At 37.7% G+C, this 21187-nt stretch overlaps 1 protein-coding gene across 1 annotated transcript in view; it reads right to left on the minus strand.

Moving 5' to 3' along the window:
- The window catches only part of LOC104514553 (chromosome unknown open reading frame, human CXorf30), a gene marked incomplete at its 5' end in the record, with an annotated part of 91871 nt that overhangs the window by 59725 nt on the left and 10959 nt on the right, over positions 1–21187 (minus strand). Inside the window, 2 exons of the mRNA XM_010158274.1 lie at positions 14998–15154; positions 18192–18296. Of these exons, the coding sequence (XP_010156576.1) occupies positions 14998–15154; positions 18192–18296 (262 nt within the window). The remainder of the gene's footprint in view (positions 1–14997; positions 15155–18191; positions 18297–21187) is intronic.

Below are 21187 nucleotides of genomic sequence, written 5' to 3' on the forward strand. Positions count from 1 at the left end.
GCAGAACAAGAAAAAAAAACACTAGCTGAAGGTTTAGACAAGGCAACACAGGCCAAAGATGGCCGAGAGGGGAAGCGATCCTGTTTTGTATACATTATGTTCACGAAGGTTGCTATTTTGTGGTGAGAATAAACCCTAATTTTTTCAAAAGCCTATGTAATATTCAGTGTAGCAGCACTTGCCTGTTATGCAAAGCCAATTAGGTGCACCACAGCTCCAAAATTTTAATGATTTTTCTCAGTAAAATCAATCCAAGGTGTGAGAAAACACCTAAGCTTTGCAAGATAAGAAAGGTAAAAGCTCAGAAAGAATGCTAGTAGCAGCTCAGGGACTCAGTAATACACCACTAAGTAAAGAAAGCAAAGAATCAGAAGGTGGCAAAGTCAGCAACATCATGGATCAGCCCATTCCAGGCAGCAGTGAAAGCTGACCCATCCACAAATGAGTGATGACAACCTGGGCAGCAAAGATACATCATGCATCTCACTGGGAATATGAACATATTAATACTTGACCTAGTTATCTACTGCATGTATTGGACAATTGAACAAAGCTGTGTATTCTTAAATTGCATAAATCCTGCTTGCAAAGTCTCTTATGCCTACCCCAAAAGGGATCCAGGAAGAAGGAATCTCGTAATCCCAAGGTAGGTCTCTCACTCAAAAGACAATTCCAGTGAAGATGGTATGATAATATTCTCATGAAGCTCTTGGTTGGCAGACTACAACTACCTCAATCAGGGACAATCCACCAGTCTACAGTGGGATACAGCCTGTAAGTAAACCTTTCTCTCACAGACTGGTGCTGAGGGCATGAAGCCCATAAATTTTTCTGCTAAGGTCTACAACAACCAACAACTCTTCATCTAGATGCAGTCTGCAGCATCCAGTCACTGTCCTGTATTCACAGCAACATAAATGAACTAGAGCTAAACCAGTTTCAGGGCAGTCCAAGTTCAATTCAAACTGCTCTACCTAGTTTTACATATTTTTTTATTCTTTTGCCTAAATTAAGTTCTCAAATTCAGTATTGTTTCTTGTGGCCACTACACAATAAGAAAGTCTTCTCTCTACATTCAAGTTTAAAATCTACCTCACAAGTAAATCCAAAGTCAAAGTTATTTACACTATGTAGATGACTTCGAAGAAAATCTAAATCAAGTATCATGAACTTTGTTTTTCCATATGCACCATGGGCATTAGAGGTCTCTCATTGACAGGGACAGCTTTTGACTTGCTAATAGGCTCTATGCTTCCTGAATGAATCTTGTTTAGCATAAGTAATTAATGTTCCACAACTTATGAACTACTCATGAATAGTACATCTGGTGAATGTTTTACTTACAAAAGTGAAACTTGATCATTTGAACAGGTGAAAATTCAGGGAAGGCAATAAGATTAACAAAAGAAAACCAAAACTAAAGAAAAGTAGCATCACAAAGTTCATCACAGAGAAGGAAGATTTGAATTAATAAACCAGGAAAATACTTAGACTAAGGAATTTCAAAGGAAATCTGACACCTAAATCCTCCAGCATTTCAACAGATCTGTAATTCCTTCAATCTTCCTGTGACAATGTGTGCAAAAAAGAAGGATATGTGGCATCTAAAATCCTGAAAAGAAGGAAAACACTTTTTTTAAAGTTAATCTCCTAATTATCATAACTTAATTCATTTTGGTTTGCAGCGAGGTCTCAGTGTTTGTCCTTCATAAACAGTAAATTCTGTTATTAATAACAGCTTATGAAGATAAAAAAATGGGATAGTATTGCATAAGACATATACCTCTATGTTCTGCCTTTTTATTGCTTGAAAGCCCCTTTCCTACAGGCACATTGTATGAATATTGACTACTTCCTGACACAAACTCTGATGTAAGTTATAAAATGTAAAATTGTTTTTGATTGTTGTGAGTAACAAAACCATAGTCACAGAATGCAGTTAAAACATGGAAGAGGAAAGAGAACTCAAAATTTTCCAACACCATTTCAATATAGTCTGCTAGAATGGAGAACTATTTCTTGCAGCCCTTCTTTTCCAGCTCTTCAAGTAATTTTGTGTTAATGAAAGCCTTATAAAGGAGGAAGAGATAGAGTCTTCCTAGGAACTAAGAAAACTAGGAAAATCAAGTATGTTAGTTTCATTGGCTTCCAGTATTTGACCACAATCACAATAAAAAAAAGAAAGGATTGTGCATGCAGAATTACTGGGGGGGGGATTGGGAAGCAGATGCAAATAACTACATAATTAAAGAATAAAGTCTAACATTTTACGGAAAGGGCCTGAGGCCCCAAACAAAATTTATGCCATTTCTGAGGTGAAATTAGTTTAAAAGCCAAATTATCCATAATCATAGTGGACTGTACATGACATAAAAGCATGCTAAAATGCTCTCTCAAATATTGTTGAATAAAAATATGAAACTATAATAGTAACACGCTTTCAAAGCGCATACACAGAATTTTAATATCTCAGATTTGATTGCCATCTAAGTGGTTTAACACTGCAGGCAGCTTTTTGGAAAATGTGTTCTTAACAGTGTACACATTTATAAAATATATTTTTTCTTTTTTTTCCTAAGTGCTTGGGAGAGTTAATAAATGCATGTATTTTACACTAAAGCAAAGTTAGCAGGCAAAATAAAACAGCTAATCATAGAAATCTCAGTAAAAGGGAAAAGAGATGAACACAGAACAGGTGACATGAGAGCGTTAAATATACAGGCATTTACAAATATAAAACAAGCTGAAATGTAGAGAGAGTTAGAAAAAACTGGGTTCAGCTAACTGCCCCATTTACTGTTCTTGCCTGATCCTACTGCAAGCCATTCACAGGCTTATTGACCACCTGGAACATCAACTACGCCATAAACTGCAATGACTGGAGGCTGAAACTTCAGCATTAGGACCAGGTGAAGTAATGCAGTCTGTGTTACTGGGAAACAGTACCAAGCAGTCCAGAGGATTTACACTGCTGCTGTGAAGCCAATGCAGGAAAAAAGGTTCATCAACCATGAGTAACAATTTCACAGCACAGCTTGTATTCTGGCTTTTTTTGGTCAAAATATGAGGAAAAGAAGATTCTCAGCCTATTTCTCTATTTCTGAATTTCTCCCTTCATTTTTTTAAGTCATTGAGGAGAAGCAAGTAATTAATTAGCAGCAAGCACCATTTTTCCACAAGTGTAAATATTGCTCAAAATGATCTAGTAATCATATTCCAACAAGTCTACTGAGAAGGATATTTGCTTCCAACATGTTTTCAAAGTATACTTTCTTCACTATAGGGAACAGTGGTAAAGCAGTAACATCTGCATCTAATCCACACTTCATCTACTGTTAAGTGTAGGGGAAGAGAAGTACAGAGTTTTTCCATAAATGTGACTCAACATAATTACACTGTCCCTGACTTACAGCCTCCCAACAAGGGAGACTGGGCTGCAGAAACCTCACTACAAAATATTTACATCACAAAAATATTTAAGATTTAAAAGAGTAAGTGGTGGAAAGCACAGTTTATAAAGATTGCTTTGCTGCTCTAATATTTCTGTCATGTGATTGCTTTGTCAGTTTTACTATGTACATGAATTGGATTGTTTTGAATAGTTCCTCACTGCTTCTGTGAAAAAAAGAAACATAATCTCATGATAATAGTTACAACTTTTATATCTGCTTGTGAAAAATACACATATAGAAAACGTTATGATGTCCAGATCAATTCTTATATCTTCTTTTTCTTCTAAATCTTTCTTTCCATATCACCCAGAAATACTGTTGAGTCATAGTAAGCTTCAAGGAGAGAAAACTACAACAGTCCCTAGCTGGTAACAGCAAGGTCTACAATACCTTTTATAAAACAAAGGTGTGGCAAGTACATCTGAAAGGCATGGCAAGCACAATGAAATAGAAAACAAGTCACTCTAGTTTCATTTGTCTAATTCAGGTCTTTAATTTGAGAAAGATACCATTTCTTAAAGGAAAATGGTATGGCTTATTCTGATATATATATTAACCTGAAATGTTAATTCCACACATACATTTGTCTGGGATACTAGCAAACAAAATTATTTTTTGGTAAATAATTTAAGAAATGAATGATTTATCTTTATGTTCTGAAATTGGAAAGCATATCTGAGAAGTCATCTGCAGAAAAAATTATTAGGAAAAATGCTTAAATATCCCATGTATATAAAGAAGTCAACTTACCTCCTATAATTCAGCTATAACTAACTCTTAATGATTAAAATACACTAATTCTGTGGTAATCCAAGCTTTACCATAACACTACATAAATCAAATAAAGGAATTACTATCATAAAAAAGTAATACATAAATTTAGGTACAATTACAACACTAAAGGCAATTCACTCCTTTCCTATCCTCTCTCACAGCAGATGTGACTGGCAATGTAATCTAAAATTTAATTAAAAAATAAAGTCAAATAGTTTAATTATTTCCAGGTAGTCCACATTTGAAATTATCAGGAACATCATAGGAAAATATAGAAATTAGTAGTTTTCAACAGAATAACTATCATAGCAAACAAACAGTTGAAAGGACTGGCAAGTCTGAGGAGAAAGATAAGCCTATCTAGAACTAAATAACTGTGAAGTCTATTTCCCAGTTTGTTTTCCATTAATTCAGTAAAAAGTGAAAGCACTTATAAATGCTTAACTAATTTATTTTAGGAATTTCTTACCCCTTCCTTTTCTCCTTAACTGATCCTTGAAGCTAACAAAAGTTTTATTTTAAGAAGAAATTAGAAATGACATGGTTTTCCTTTTTGATAATAATCACTTAGACATCATACATGACATCTGTACTTTGACGGTAAAAAGATCTTATGGTACTGGACGTGTCCAGAGAAGACACAGGAATCTGGTGAAAGGTGTGCAGCACAAGTCCTGACAGGAGCAGCTGAGGGAACTGGGGTAGTTCAGCCTGGAGAAGAGGAGGCTCAGGGGACACCTTATCACTTTCTGCAATTACCAGAAAGGAAGTTGCAGAGAGGTGGGTGTTGGTCTCTTGTCCCAAGTAACAAGCAATTCGACTAGTAGAAACTGCCTCAAGTTGCACCAGGGGAGATTTAGATTGGATATCAGGAAAAATTTCTTCACTGAAAGGGTTGTCAGGCCCTGGAACGGGCTGCTCAGGGAGGTGGTTGAGTCACCGTCCCTGGAGGTATTTAAGAGACCTGTGGGCAAGGTGCTTAGGGACACGGTTTAGTGGTGCACTTGGCAGTGCTAGGTTTTCTGTTGGACTTGATGATCTTATGCTCTTTTCCAATTTAAATTATTCTATTATTCTATGACATTATTTACAAAACAAATCATATTTTAAAAGTCCAAGAAAAGCATTGCAGGGGTAAGGACAAAATAACGGTCAAAAAAAGAAAAATACACACTTCAGAGGAACTTTACTGGATGCACCTGACTATTGCTTGCTTACTTATTTAAGTAAAACAATCAAAGTTCACTGACATGGAGCTAATTCTTGTTTCCACAAGGAGCCACATTCAATACATCGACTGATGAGCTGCACTCATCAAAACATGGAATTTTATACATTCTCTAGATTTCAGGGACCAGAAAAGATCTCACCTTGTAAAAAATTCAGTGTAGAACTCAAGAAATTACATACCTCGTGGTTGTTTAAGCAGAAGATGGAAAACAGATCCTTTACTGGTGGACTGGCATAGGACAGATGCACTTAGAAGATAACTGTATTGCTCCTGATCTAAAAAAAAAAAATTAAAAAAAAATTAAAAATCATTCAAGGAAACTCATTTAGAAGTCAAAATTGATTGAACAACTTGCCTAATAAAAGATCTTCATAGACAGAGGTGTTGAAAAATAAATTTCAATGGAAACCATGGCCCCCTGCCACCCCTAACCCCCACCTTTGTTTAAAGCGTCTCTCAGTATTCTCCTTATTGTAAGGAGTATAAGGATAGTTATAATATGGAAATCTTCTCAATTTGAATTAAATTGAAATAAAACACCATCAAGAAAACTCAAAGTTTATAATGTTTTCATTTAAATAACATCTACAGAGAACAAAAGAAACTGTTTTCTAGATAAAAAAGTCAAATGGCTAAGGAAGCCCATGGTGTTATGAAACACGTAAGAGAAAGCTTAAGAGAAACCAGGACCAGCAGTAGCAGAAAGAATTGCTTTCTTGATGGTAAATTATCAGATCTAAGAACAGATTATTTCATAGAGACAGAGGATTTGGACATTATTTTGATTGTTTTCACTGATTACTGCCAATGTTGTGGATAAATGAAAAATGAGATGGGAAAAACTGGTTTGAAGTCCAATTTTTTAAAAGGCTTTTGGAGCTGTTCATGGAGCCAAAGGTGTTCTGCTGAAAGAATTGACATTTGCAATTTTTCCTACAGGAAACAATACTTTCCTGTAGGAAATATATCTGGAAGTCAGCTCCAAGAATCTGATCACAATAGATAGACTCTTTCTGAATAATAAGTCATATAAAGTGTAGTAGCACTGAATGATGAATTGCAGACAGGAAGGTAGGATACACAGGCATACATCACACAGCTGGTCACAGACTCTTACAGGTTTACAGAACATAGTTAAAATAGCTCTAAGGAGAAGAACAATGGGTGAAGATGTTCAGGAAAGCAATGAAAAGTTCTCCTGGAAATATCAAACTTCTTGCTTCTTCTGAAAAGAAAAATAGCCTCAAAATAATTTCACCACAGGAACAAAGTTTCAGGCTTGGAAACCAGCTTAGAAGTTTAAAATTAATTTTGCAGTGTATGGGGAAATACTTAAAGAATTGAAGGGCCCTTTCCAAATATCAAAAGATGGGTGCATAAGAAAAGCCTACACACCTATTTTAATCTCTCAATAAAGCAACTATGTTGCCATCTCTCTTAACCTCAGATAGTGCAATGTCAGAAATGAGGCTATTGCGAAAGATTTCCCTATAATGCTAATTATAATTTTCTATTTTTTTCTCCATGATGCAAACACCCTAAATACTGTGAATTTCCACTACTAGAAGAATTTTCTAAAGCTTACAACATCTGGTTTTTTTTTTTTTTCTTTATGTCAATCTACATATTCTGCTAAAAAGTAATTTTCACAGAACTAGTCAACTAATTTCTGGAATTTTTTTCCCTCTGAAAAATTATTTTACTATAGAAAATTAAAAGCACTAGGTTATGCTTCATGATGTTTCAAAAATGTATTTATCAGTTCAAAAGTGCGTTTATATCTTGCTCATTATTTTTTTAATTGATAGCTAACATCACGATTTGAACTATGGAAAAATCAGCACAAAGTAATGTTAGCAATTTTATTCTAAATTGATTATCCCCATTCAAAACTGATTTGAAAATAATAGATTTCTTCACATTTGTATTACTTCTAACACTGATAAAATATATTCAGGAATACTGTCCAATGTATTTTTCCTGATGGAAAAATAGCTGTTAGTAGCAGACTTGCCTTTGAGTATTTAGTTCAGTTACATAATAAAATGAGAGAAAGTAGTCTGAAAATATTTTGTAATGTGTATTTACAAAGAGGCAATCCTAGTTTGGAAATCTTTATATGGAAAAAGTCTTGGCCAAACTCCTGTGCATGCAACCTTATCTTGGAAATAAGGAAAGTTTAATAATCAACAATATGAGACAGGTACTTTAATATGACTGTGCACACACCCTTGCCAAAAGCAATCTTATACACTGTCACAGATATCAGTTTTGATAATGCAGAAAACACCGGATTCCAGAGAGAAACCAATTTACCTCCCTTATCCAATTCCCAATTACCAGTGTATTTTTAATCTTTTCTTTGACCATGGCCCTTCAAACTTTAAAAGTGAATATCCTTTAAGAAAGAGTTGCACTTTATTCCTGAAACTATAAAAAAAACTTTTGGCCCATTGAAAACATGAAATTAAATTATCCATGTCAACTGAAATAAAGCATTATGGGTATTAACAAACCACTCATACAGCTGAACTCTGTGGGGTCTGGCTTACGTTGATTTCAGTAGTATCAATTATTTATATCAGTTTAGTTTCTTCCATAAAATCTTAGTAGAAAAATGATACAGTGGCATTTACAGAAGAGCAGTAACATTCAACTTGAAACAGCTGAACTAGTACAAATAGTTGCTAAACCATCTGTAAAAAGATTTTGCATACTCTGTAGCTCTGATCATACTGGGGAAGATTACCTGCTGTCAAATAAACATTACTCCCAAGAATATTCTTAATGTAGCTATGAATGCTTATGTGAATAAGAGCTTCATATTTAAGCCACAGATACGCATCTAATTCCTGTGAAGAAAACTTGTTGCTATTAAATGCACTAAGGAAATAACAAGTTTTAGGGTGTTCCAAGTTTTCATCCCTTCATCACAAATTATCAGATGGTGAGTGGTTTTCCTTTCTCTATAATTAACCAAAATAAAAGACTGTGCTATAATTTCAGTCAAAATTCACAGAAAGAAATATTTCTGAAGGAATAACGCTCTTGGGTTCATCAAAGATTCAGAAATTAAAATGACAGCTTCAGAAATGGTCCAGATATGACAACTCCCAATTAATTTCTATTTTAATTACTGAACTATACCATTCCAAAAATAATTTCACATATATCTACAGTAGAAATTGACTATGGAATGTTACTTCAAAACAAGATACAGATTACTTCTGTAATATTATTTGAACCATTAAATAAATCTATAAATGTTGATGCTCATTGCTTGTGCCCTTTAATTGACATGTCTTATTTACTTTGTTGTCACTTTTATTTCTCTTAAGAAGTGGCACATGGTCTGAAACAAAACTTGTAAAGATCAAGATCAAGCAAACATTTCATTCTGTCTTCTCACTGCTGCTTTCTGTCCATTTCCCCATTTTGCCCTCTCTCTGGTCTCCCATAACACCAGCAATGAGCATGACAAGTCCAGCACAAGACTAAATAACGGAAAGCTTTCAAATAAACTGCTTAAATGATAAAATATCAGCTAAGAGGTTTCAAAATAGTAGTGGCTCTTTTTTTATACTACTAAACCTACAGACTGAAGTGTTGTTCTCAAAGATGGATTCAGAAACTCCTGTGAATTTGAGTTACCTGCTGGAAGGGTTGTTTCTACTCTTTGGATTAACATTTTTCAAGAAGAAACACATTTTAAGAAAGACAAGGCTTCACTCTCTCTTCAAAGAATAAATTAAGGCTACTTTATATGTTGGACTAAAATGTTTGTGTTTAACTCAGATGGAATGTTACTACTGCTATGTCTGAAGTGTTATTACTGTCATTCCTAATTAGTTGGTACTTTCCCAAGTGTGTTCTTGCACTTCTACAAGATATCCTAGGATAAAAATAGGCTATTCATGGCAAAACACAGCAAAATAAAGTGTAGATTATCACAACATGGGTAAGAGATACAGCCTTCTCCATAACTTAACACTGTAAACCATCTCAAAATAATGTTCAGTTTTGGAAGTCTCATTGACAACCTGATACAAGCAAAATAACCAAAGGAGAGGAAAAGAAAAAAAAAAAAATTGTGGCAGAATAAGTTCTGGAATATCAAGGTTCAGTTCTTGATAAGAAAGGAAGCATCCCAGAAATGAGGTATTCACACTAGGATAACTTTCTAACCAGACTGATTAGCCTTGTAGGATGTTAAATTTACTCTAACTGTTGAAAAAACTCCAAGTCAATTAAATTTTACTGTACACTGAGCTAACATATTTGCATCGATATTGAATCTACAATATTGGAGTTAGTATATTAAAATACTATTTGCTTCTTTTTCAGGTAAACTATGCCTTGACAACATAAAAGTTCAACTGAATACACAGGCCATTATGGAAATTATTTTCCAAGATATGTATGGGCCAGAAATACTAGGCTGAACTTGTGCATCTGCTTTTAAGACTAGACTTCTCTTCCTCTGGAAAGAAGGAAACAGGAATTACAGTAAAAAGTCCTAGAGAGAGTAAATCTTAGCATATACAACCACTCCTAAAGACGGCTTGAATTCATAACTCAACTATCTTACTGTGATTAAAAACAAGCAAATATTATTTACAGGTTACCAGCAGTGACTGAATTAGAAAATTAGTATTACACGTTTAAATGATTAACTAATTCAAGACAGCTTTTAAAGGACAAGTATGGCTTTACTTTCATAAAGATCATAGTGCAGAACTTATTTTCTCAAAGAAAACTTTTTATAATTCCACATATCACAGAAACATTAGATCATCATTATGTCAGGTCTACAGATGTGTAAAGAAAAATGAAGACTGAAAACTTCTGATGCATAAAACCCAACATTGGTCTTTCACTGTCTAAGCCAGTTGCTTCTGCACTGACTCTATTACTGAAAATCTCCTTGGTACAAGCTAGTATTCTATAGTTAGCTGACTATGTTTTCAGTAAAATACTTAAACAATGGAGGTTCTGATAATGTCTCTCAGAACACCACAATTCACTAGGGTTTAGTACCAATATTAAATGCCTATAAATAATTTCTGATTAAGCTGCATTGTGGATAAGTTTCACTGTTCTTTTGCATTATTTTGTGAAAAGCGCATTAGATTAGCTTTTTTACAAATAATAGCTAGTAGTATTAGAGTAGTAAATCGTGCTACCCAGCATAAGATTTATGCTCAACAAGATAAGCAGTTTGGTTCTCATAATTGCGCTTGTTGTTGTACAAATCAGAATAACAGCTTGCACTTTACTGTAGAATAAACCATGCTGCACTCCATGAGGTGCAATAGGAACATTCATACCAGACATGTAATCCACACCTACACTTCATGGGATTATATAACCAGTTACTTCCTGGTCAAACAGGATGGGTTGCACAGCTTGTAATTCAGTGCTTCTGTAAGTGAATTTTTTTTAAAAAGAAGGGAATAACATTCCCTGATCAGTATGAATTTTCAGAGAAGAACCACAATCACAATCACATTGGTCAACTCTTCTGCTCTTTCAACACTGTACTCTGCTCTTGTGAGACCCCATCTGGAGTCCTGTGTCCAGCTGTGGAGCCCCCAACATCAGAAGGATATAGACCGGTTGGAGAGAGTCCAGAGGAGGCCACAAAGATGCTCAGAGGGCTGGAGCACCTCTCCTATGGGGACAGGCTGAGAGAATTGGGCTTGTTCAGCCTAGAGAAGAGAAGGCTCTGGGGAGACCTTATTGCAGCCTTCAAGGACCTGAAGGGGCCTACAAGGAAGCTGGGGGTGACTTTTTACAAGGGCCTGTAGTGACAGGACAAGGGGGAATGGGTTTAAATTGAAAGTGGGGAGGTTTAGATTAGATATCAGGAAGAAGTGCTTTACAGAGAGGGTGGTGAAGCCCTGGAATAGGTTGCCCAGAGAAGCTGTGGATGCCCCATCCCTGGAAGTGTTCAAGGCCAGGCTGGATGAGGCTTTGAGCAACCTGGTCTAGGGGAAGGTGTCCCTGCCTGTGGCAGGGGGGTTGGAACTAGATGATCTTTAAGGTCCCTTCCAACCCAAACCAGTCTAGGATTCTATCACTCTCTGAACTTCACCTGCAGTTGTAGATCTGAATGCATCCAGCTGCTCTAAGCAGTCCACAGCCTGTTGATCTCCTCTGAGCTGCCCATCTCTCTTTCTAACCAAGCCACTACATGCTGCTTTGAGAGCAAGTTTTGCTTGTAAAGACCAAGGCAAAAAAAAAAAAAAAAAAAAATTGAGGACTTCAGCATTCTCTGCATTCTGGGTAGTAAGTTGATTTACTCCCATCTAGCAATGGGACTATCTGCATTTTCCCTAGGCTTCCTTCTGCAGCTAGCATACCTTTAGAATCACTTCTTGTCAGCCTATACTTCCCCTGTTAGTCTTCGCACCCGATGAGCTTTGGCCTTCCTGATATTTCTGATAAGTATGCTTCATGGTACTTTCATATGCCCTTTCTGTAAACTCTTCCTCTTTCTACACCATCTAGGTGTTGTACAGGGAATACGTTACTGCCACTGCTAGTAACAGGCTACGGGGCTTTATATCCAGTCAAGAGTGCATAGCATCAGGGACATGTCACACCTTCTTTGGACTTGAGCTGTTTTAGCTGTAACAGCACACAGCTAAAATGCCAACTGTTGCTTTATTAATTTTTCAGCTTAATGGTGCATCATTTTGTGACACTACCCTCTAGAAAGCATACAGTATATGATAAAGTCCTAACAAAGTTCAGGGGTAATTGTAGAACTAAAACTGGGGACCACTAAGAAAGCAACTGTAGCAACATACCCTTTTGGAAACATATAAGAATAACACCAAGCAGATACTGGACTGAGAAAGAAGAAACAGGCATTTTATCAATAATTTCTTCCCAGTGAAAAACCCAGGATGCTGATGACCCTGCCTAATTTACTGTGAAGAAATACAAGGCAGCTACGAGAAGATTTGAGTATATCAGTTAGCAACAATTAGTATTAATTGGATAATTTGGACAAAAACTATCAGTGGTCAGGGAATTTCAGTTCAGCAACATATCCCAATGTGTCTGCCCAGCCAATAACCACCCTCCTCTGAAATTCTCTGTAACCTTTCCTCCATGCAGAAGCTACAGCTGCCTGTGTTCAAGACCTGCTCCGATACAGTGCATCTGCGTAATCTGGTATCAGACTTTGTGAAAAAGGTTAAATTGTGAGTAAACAGCATCTGGGACCTCCTCCCATTGGCTCCAGTTGCATTTAAACTCAGGCTTCTGCAGTCAGTACTTTCCCAAGTTATGTCCTAGGTGTGCTGCCTCCGTCCGTACACCTTGCCAAGCCTAGCCTACTTGACTTCCTAGCTTGATCTCAGTTAATAAGTTTTCTGAAAAAATCACCTAGCTCTGAGTACCTATCTGTACATGGCTGCTTCCTGGACTTGCAGTTCTTCCTGCTTATTGTCCAAGTTGTCTGCTTTAGTGTACAGACTTGAATAAGCTGAATCATAGCATCACAGAATGGTTTGGGTTAGAAGGAACCTTAAAGACCATCTAGTTCCAACCCCCCTGCCATGGGCAGGGACATCTTCCACTAGACCAGGTTGCTCAAAGCCTCATCCTTGAACACTTGTACACATTCAGAGAGGGTCATCCAAACTTCTCCGGGCAACCTGTTCCAATGTCAGTTGCTATGCCACCCTTTTTGCCTGACTTCCTCTTTGTTGGGACATATTGCTCCTGAGCTTGGAGGAGGTGATCCTTGAATACTAACTAGCTATCTTGGGCCCCTCTTCCCTCCTGGGCTTCATCCATAGTACTCTAACAAGCAGATCCCTGACGAGGTTGAAGCCTGCTCTCCTGCCAGGGCAGCAAGCTTGCTGTGTGCCTTCCTCTACACCCTAAAGACCTTGAACTCCACCATTTCATGGTCACTGCAGCCAAGGCTGCCCTTGAGCTTCTCATTCCCCACGAGCCCCTCCTTGTTGGTGAGAGCAAGGTACAGCATAGCACATCTCCTCGCTGGCTCCTCTATTCCTTGGAGAAGGAAGTTATCATTGACGCATTTCAGGAACCTCCTGAAGTGCTTATTGCCTGCTGTGTCATCCCTCCAACAGATATCGGGGTGGTTGAAGTCCCCCATGAGGACCAGGGGTTGTGAGCATGAGGCTGCTCCTATCTGTCTATAAAGAGCCTCACCCACTTGGTCTTCCTCATCTGTAGCAGACCCCACTGTAATGTTACCTATTCCTGAAAAAAACCTGCTGTCCCCTTAATCCTGACCCCTAAACTCTTGGTCAGCGCCTTGCCCATCCACAGGTGGAGCTCCATGCTCTCCGTCTGGTGACGGACATCGAGGGCAACATCTTGTCCTTGTCTCCCCTGCCTGTCTTTCCTAAAGAGGCTGTGTCCTTTCATTCCAATGATCCAGTTGTTTGTGAAATCTCAGTATGGACAGTGACTTGGCGATCTTTGATAATTCTTTATCTTATTTTATTTTTTAAGATATGTTAAAAAAGGTGATTCTGCCCCTGTACTCTGCTCTTGTGTGACCCCACCTGGAGTGCTGCATCCAGCTGTGGAGCCCCCAACATCAGAAGGATATTGACCAGGTGGAGCGAGTCCAGAGGAGGCCACTAAGATGCTCAGAGGGCTGGAGCACCTCTCCTATGGGGACAGGCTGAGAGCATTGGGCTTGTTCAGCCTGGAGAAGAGAAGGCTCCGGGGAGTCCTTATTGCACCTTCCAGTACCTGAAGGGGCTACAAGGAAGCTGGGGGGGACTTTTTACAAGGGCCTGTAGTGACAGGACAAGGGTTAATGGGTTTAAATTGAAAGTGGGGAGGTTTAGATGAGATATCAGGAAGAAGTTCTTTACAGAGAGGGTGGTGAAGCACTGGAAGAGGTTGCCCAGAGAAGCTGTGGATGCCCCATCCCTGGAAGTGTTCAAGGCCAGGCTGGATGAGGCTTAAGGAACCCGGTCTAGTGCAAGGTGTCCCTGCCCATGGCAGGGGGGGTGGAACTAGATGGTCTTTAAGGTCCCTTCCAACCCAAACCATCCTATGATTCTATGTTTGGAAATATTGTTGAAACAAACTTGCTTGGAAGGTCAGCCAGAAATAACCTCAAATGTTTTGTTCTTATTAACTCCTTTGCCCATCTAGAATTTAAGAAAATAATATAAAATATTTTGGAAAATAACTGAGGAACATAATCAAAACAAAACATTATCTATTCTTCTTAGACATCAGCTTCCAAAATACACCCAAGCAATCTCCTTTGCCTAAATGTCACAGTACAATTAAACAGCCAGCTGCCTGTATACGTGAGGCTGCAGGACCTAAGTAGTCTACTGTGAATAGCTGTTACAGGCTTGTGTTATTTCTTAGCCCATAGCACAGTCTACAGAGCATTTCAGGGTGCATGCAAATGAAATACAATATCTCTATTGCTAGGAAATTCAATGAGGCAAATGTAATCATATTTCCCCTCCCCCAAAAGAGAAAAAAGAAAAAAAACAAAACCAAACCACCAAACACAACCTGTACCTGTCAGCATGACATCTACCAACACGTTTTCAGGAGTTGGATTTTTGAAGGATATGATGACAGAAGAATGCTGGCCAAGGCATGCACTTATTGTGGTTGGTTCCATCATCTTAGGTGGAAGACCAGTCCCCAACAGGTAAAATATCCACTCCTTAAGCTGCAGAGGAAACATGTCATTATTTAGATTTTGATGAGTTAGATCTGTACATTTTCAGGCGTTTTGCCTATTTTCCCCTAGCGTTCTATGTCTCTTTTCTGTTGTAAGTGAACTGCTGTTTAACAGTTCCTTTCTTTCTTCTCTCAAGTTGTTATGTTACCTTAAGTATTCCTATCTGGAAACCAGTAGTTCCAGTCTGGGAGATTTTCACATCTTCTCATTGTATTTAACTTCTGTGCTACTCTGAGCACCGAGTATTTAACTTCCATGTAGTTACTCAGAGCTGCCAGTGTAGTGAAAGGAAAAATACAGGTGTTTGCAAGAGGGTAATTCAAAGCACATATATTAGAACCTGAAAGCAGATAAAGTGGAAGTGCTCTTCAGAAGACAAAGGAAGAAGGAAAATAATTCTTGGGTGGGGCAGCAGAAAAATCACCCAGAAAGCTAAAATTGTTACTCCCAAGATAATAAAAAATATTAACCACTATCAAGAATATTGGAAAGAACTAGTAGATGTAGTAGATAACTAGAGTATCACCACAGAGCAGAAAAAAAGGTAAATATAGATAATGAAATTGATGTGTTGATATTGCTAATATTTTCAGCATGAGTTGCCTATTCCAAATTTACTTGTTTAAGGTTATAAAGAGCTATGCTAATAATGCCACGCATTATGGAATGTTTAAAGGTGAATAAGCAGCAGAATTGAATGATAAATGTAAAGATGCTACCATTATTCTAAGGAAAGCATTTAAGTTGTACATTCATGTTGCTGTTTTAGTAACCATACAGACTAAAACCTGAGATTTATTACAAACTGTTCAAAGTGACCCTTTGAAAGGTTTTGTTCATTCTCAGTCAAAAAGGTATGCATCACACAGATAATAGAAAATAATAAATACAATCAAAACACTACTTTCAGTATCTGAAATATTGCATTTAAATCTGCATAGCCTGTCTGAAAAAATAAGGCAAATCTTCAATAGACAGGGTTCAAAAATCTAATAATAAATCTGGAAATATTTACTGTATAAAGTGACTAATATATTGAGACTTCTCAGTATAACCAGGGATAAATAAAAGGGACATTATATGTCTTCAGAAAATAGTTTCAGACATCAAATTTGCATGTCTTCGTGTCATTTTATAGAGAATCATTCAATCTAACAAGGGAGAAGACAATTTAATCTTACTAAAAGACATTTGTTAGTAAGAGTCATTCAAAGCTACATGATTTTAATAAAAATTAAAAAAAAAAAGAGGAAGAAATGTTTATAGATGGGTGTAGGAACTACCTAATATTAGAAGTCAGAATATAAAACTGGAGCCTATGTTTTGTTTAGGATTTAGACAGTTATTTATATTGCCTGGTTTACAGGGACTTCTGCATCACTCAAACTAATTAGAATTAAAATCTACATCCCTTTAAAATTCCATTTTATTTGGTTATTGTTGGCTTAATCACGACCTATAGACTTTTTATAGTTATAGGTTCATGAGCAGGAAGCTAGCACCACCCACTGTTCAGATTTTGGTGGGAAGGCAAATGCTGCTGCTATCCAGACTTTGAAACAACACAGGACTAACCCTTGGTGTAGACCCTTGGCTGGTCACAGTCAATAAGAAACTGCCCAACAGTGGCCGAGACAGTATGCCATAGCACTTGTGTTCATGACTCATCTTCTTCCTTACCACATCTGTCTCGAGAAACTAAATGCAAACTAAAGACCGAGCACACTTGGAAGGTTTATTTTGAAGAACAGGAACACAGACATGAGGATGCCGGAAGACCATGTTTTCAGAAAGCTGGATCTGGCAAGCTATTAGTGGTTCATACTGGCTTGTTATTGACACTTTGTGCTTGCTTACAAATACAGTAACAGTAACCAAAAATGTATCTTTGCAAAACTCGTAATACAGACGTTATGAGGCAATAATTGGCTAACAATGCTTTACCACTGTAAATTTCTGTGAAACACCTTGTCCATAGCAAGTAATTTTACACTGAGATACAGTGCAGGGGTGGGAGAATGCACACATTCATATTTTGTGCAGGTGAGCTGTAAAGATCAAGTTTGAGCTTTATTGCTGAAGGCTCGGGTTCATGGTCCACAAACATTAAAGACTCTAGCTTCTACTGTTTTTTTGTGGTTAACCAAGCAGAGAAATTTTGAACCCCACCACTTCAAGTGCTGAGCACCTTTAAAACAACCCACTGAAACTTTGTCAAACTGAGCAGCTAAAGAAGCAGCCAAACAAAATTAGGGGTCAGTTTGGAAAATAAAACAAGATGACCAAAAGATTCTACAGTTTAGAGGACAGGTTTGCCTGTCCTAACCTGAGTTACTGTTCTCCACAGACCCACTGTGTGATGGAGCTTACCATCACGTATACTCAGTGCAAGAAATCAAGAGGAAAAAAAGATTTAAAAAAAAAAAACAGAAACCTAAGGCAAATAATAAAAGAGTCTTTAAGGTCCCTTCCAACCCAAACCATTCTGTGATTCTATATTTTACTTTCTTCTCTTTTAAAATTTGGAAAATTCACAGAGAAAAATTGTCAACAATTCTAAGATGCTCAAAGTAAAAAACATTTTCAACTGAAAGGAAGAATTCACTTTTTCAAATGCATGACCTTCCAAAATTAGGATCAGATAAAAAATGAAACAATTTCATTTTGTTTGGGGTTGGGAAAAACATCAAGAAATTTCATTTCAGAGGTGACAATGATTAGAAGGTCTTCTTGGTGCTAAAACCAGCAGAATTAATTACCAAGAAAGGTAAAATTATTCATTACCTATTCTAGCTCCTAGGCCCTTATGCCACATTTTAATATTGTAAATAGAACAATTTCTGTGTAAAACAGTTTAAAACAAATTATAACTTTTGAACATCTTTGCACCTGCTCTTTCATTATGCATCCAGCCATTAAATTTCAATCTGACCTTCAGACTGAAACCCTTACTTACATGCCTATTAAAGACATTATCTAATCTGAATTCCAGGTGTTTTGGGTAAAAAACCCCATAGTATCATACCTGTGAACATTTGAAGGTTATTGATGCCTTATGATTGCCTCTTCCAAGGGCAGATGGACGGAATTTCACAGGTACTTCAGTGGTGGAATGAGGAGCAACAATCAGCTGTACAAATACAAGAAAGTAGCAAAGGAAATAGAGGTTAAAAAAAAAAATCTATTTTTTTGAGTCTGTTTCTGTTTTGTGCTTTGTATCAACACTGTTGATGTTTATGTGATTAATGTGTTCCACCAGAAGCACTCTCTACTCTCAGCAAGCATAGGCTGCTAAGGCAGCAAGTGTATTGCAATAAACAACCCTACTGACAGTCACTGCACGTTCCTTCCCCAGAAACTACAGAGCTGTGTGCTACAGATTGCTCCAAGGACATGGACAGCAGCTCTCACAAACACCATTCAAACATGACTTGGGTGTCGGATCGTACTGATGACACTAAAAGGTTATCACACTGACCTCCAAAGCACAGACTGGCTTATAAGGGAAATACATGGTAGGCTTTAATAAACTAGGGCTTTGTCTGTCTTCCACTTACCTTTATGTAAAGTGACGTTGTAAATGATGCTGCTGGTTTTCTCTTCATCTGAACTACACTATTGGTGTCTCAATTGCACAGGGAAAAGCAAAGGAGCTGACTACCATGGGGTCATAGATGTTTTTAAGAACTACATAAGCAGTGAAAGAATATAATTATGAATAATAAAAATGCCAATGCACTGAGAGAATGATCAGCTAGAATCACTGAATACACAATTACCCTGTCTATTTTTTTAATTAAAACAAAGTACTATGCTTTTAGTACATGGTTCAATAATGTTTGCATGTGAGAAGATAAAAAAGATAATTGATTTGAATTATGGACACTCAAGCTGTATTTTATAAGATGAATGTAGTGAATGAATAAGGGGCAAAACAACATGCTACAACAGCTGGCACTGACAGGCCCTTTTATAAAGGGGATGTCAGTCCTGGAAGAATGGGACACTAGCAGGCATGAACAGGAGTTATTAAAACATTCATTTGTGCTTATTACATTTAATGGACGCCAGAAGCCTGACAGCACCAACAAACCCCAAAGCCCCTTCCCACCCTGGGGGCTTGACTGCCTGTGCTCTGACAGGGTGCTTGTCTCAGGGCTAAGCAAGGCTTGAGCTTATGGCACGGCAGGGCAGGGACCTCCCACACCCAGAGACAGTGAGCAGAGCCATGAAAGGGACAGGGGTGGGAGACCACTGTGGCACTGGGATTACTGGCCATGGCCACAGTGCTCAGGCCAAACTGGAGGTCCCAGAGAGTGAAAGAAGGACAGTGATGCCCACTCCCAGGCCAAGGCAGAGGCTCCTGCTGAAGCTTATGTTGCTGTTCCTCACTGCCCCATGGCTTTCCCTGCCATCTCAGAGTTGGACCCAGGCAGAGGCCATGGGCAGTCTGGTCCTCCCAGCCATCTCCTGGGTGTGTCTATAGGATGCTGACACGATCACAGACTGGGATGCTGGTGTACCTTGAACAACGGATATTCTCACTGACAGCAGTGGGAACTAGATTGAGCAGAAGAGAGGACAGAGCTCAGATGTGGTCAAGTAACATGCAAAACTTGAAATGTTACTTTTCTCCTTTGGTGGACAAGTTTTAAAATTACCAGAATACTGTCATAACTACCTGTTGGTTTGAAGATGTTAACTGTCTTGGCTATTGAGGGGGTGGTATTCTATTTTTTCAGATTTTACAAATCTAATTATACAGTTTTCACTACATGACAAAAAACATTTCTGGAAGGGTAAGTAGGTGGGTTTCACGCCCACAGCGTGCAGCTCATTGCGTTGGCACACTCCCACTCAGCTGTTACAGCACCTGCATCTCCCATATGGGGAGCACAGCACTGCTGTGTCGTCCCACTTTACAATCTTGTATGACCCACAGATGGGTGATAACATGAAAGCACATCTACTACCAGTAGTCAACTGTCACCAGCCCAAACTTGTCACCTTTGCAAGGCTTCTGTATTGCCCAGAATAACAGACCTGTGGGATAGTCACCTCCCACAAACCACCTCCATCCCCATCTGCCCCACTGCCAAGAGTTCATTTAGCTGTTCATCATCTAAAAGGAGCCAGTACAGCTCATTTCTCAGCGAGTTCCTGAGCATGCTCAGTATCCAGGGACCTTTTTTTGAGATGTTAAATTTATCAAATGAAGACTTACAAATGGAGAAAAAACCTTAATTAATGATTATCCCCTCCCAAATACTTTTGAAATAAATGAAAAGACAAGTTAAAGACAGGCTGTCACAGCATAAGAGTACACAATTAAATTAAAACTACTATTTTAAAATTTTTAGTAATTTCACTAAGAGATCTACTTTATTCGGAATAATAACTCTGCCATAAAGATGACAACAGACTGGAATTCCACTTTCAGTAAACATTACTTGACATATTATCATTACACAGAAAATGCACTGCTATAATGAATCTAAATCATCAACACGGAGCTGTGATAATCCAGCAGACTGCCTGCCCTGAAAGCAGAAAAGATTTTTAATTTTATATTATGGATCTGTTTTAAAAAATTAATTTTATATTACACGGTATGATGTTCTACTGCATTCAGAAGTAATTTTTTAAAAATAAAAAGCTGGTTAAAAAAGAACTTACTTGCTACTGAAAACCAAAGAATAAATAGCTTTTAAAACTAGAATTGAGAAATAATTGCTAACAACATATTTAGCTAAGGTTATACGTTGTTGCAATCATTCAATAAAATACACTGAAGTTAACCAATTCCCTGCCTTGTAATTTTTTATACATAATCAAATGTCTTCCAAGATACTCATGTGAAAGGGATAGATCTTCACAAGATCTCAGATAGAATTGTTCAAATACAGAAGCTGACTATACAGAAGCAACTATACGTGCTCTAATTCTGTTATAAATCCAACAAAGGAGGGAAATTTTTCATGAAATCATAGAATCATAGAATGGTTAGGGTTGGAAGGGACC

The sequence above is a fragment of the Eurypyga helias genome, unplaced genomic scaffold (genome assembly GCF_000690775.1).
Source record: "Eurypyga helias isolate BGI_N326 unplaced genomic scaffold, ASM69077v1 scaffold1109, whole genome shotgun sequence".
In the NCBI taxonomy this organism is placed as follows: domain Eukaryota; kingdom Metazoa; phylum Chordata; class Aves; order Eurypygiformes; family Eurypygidae; genus Eurypyga; species Eurypyga helias.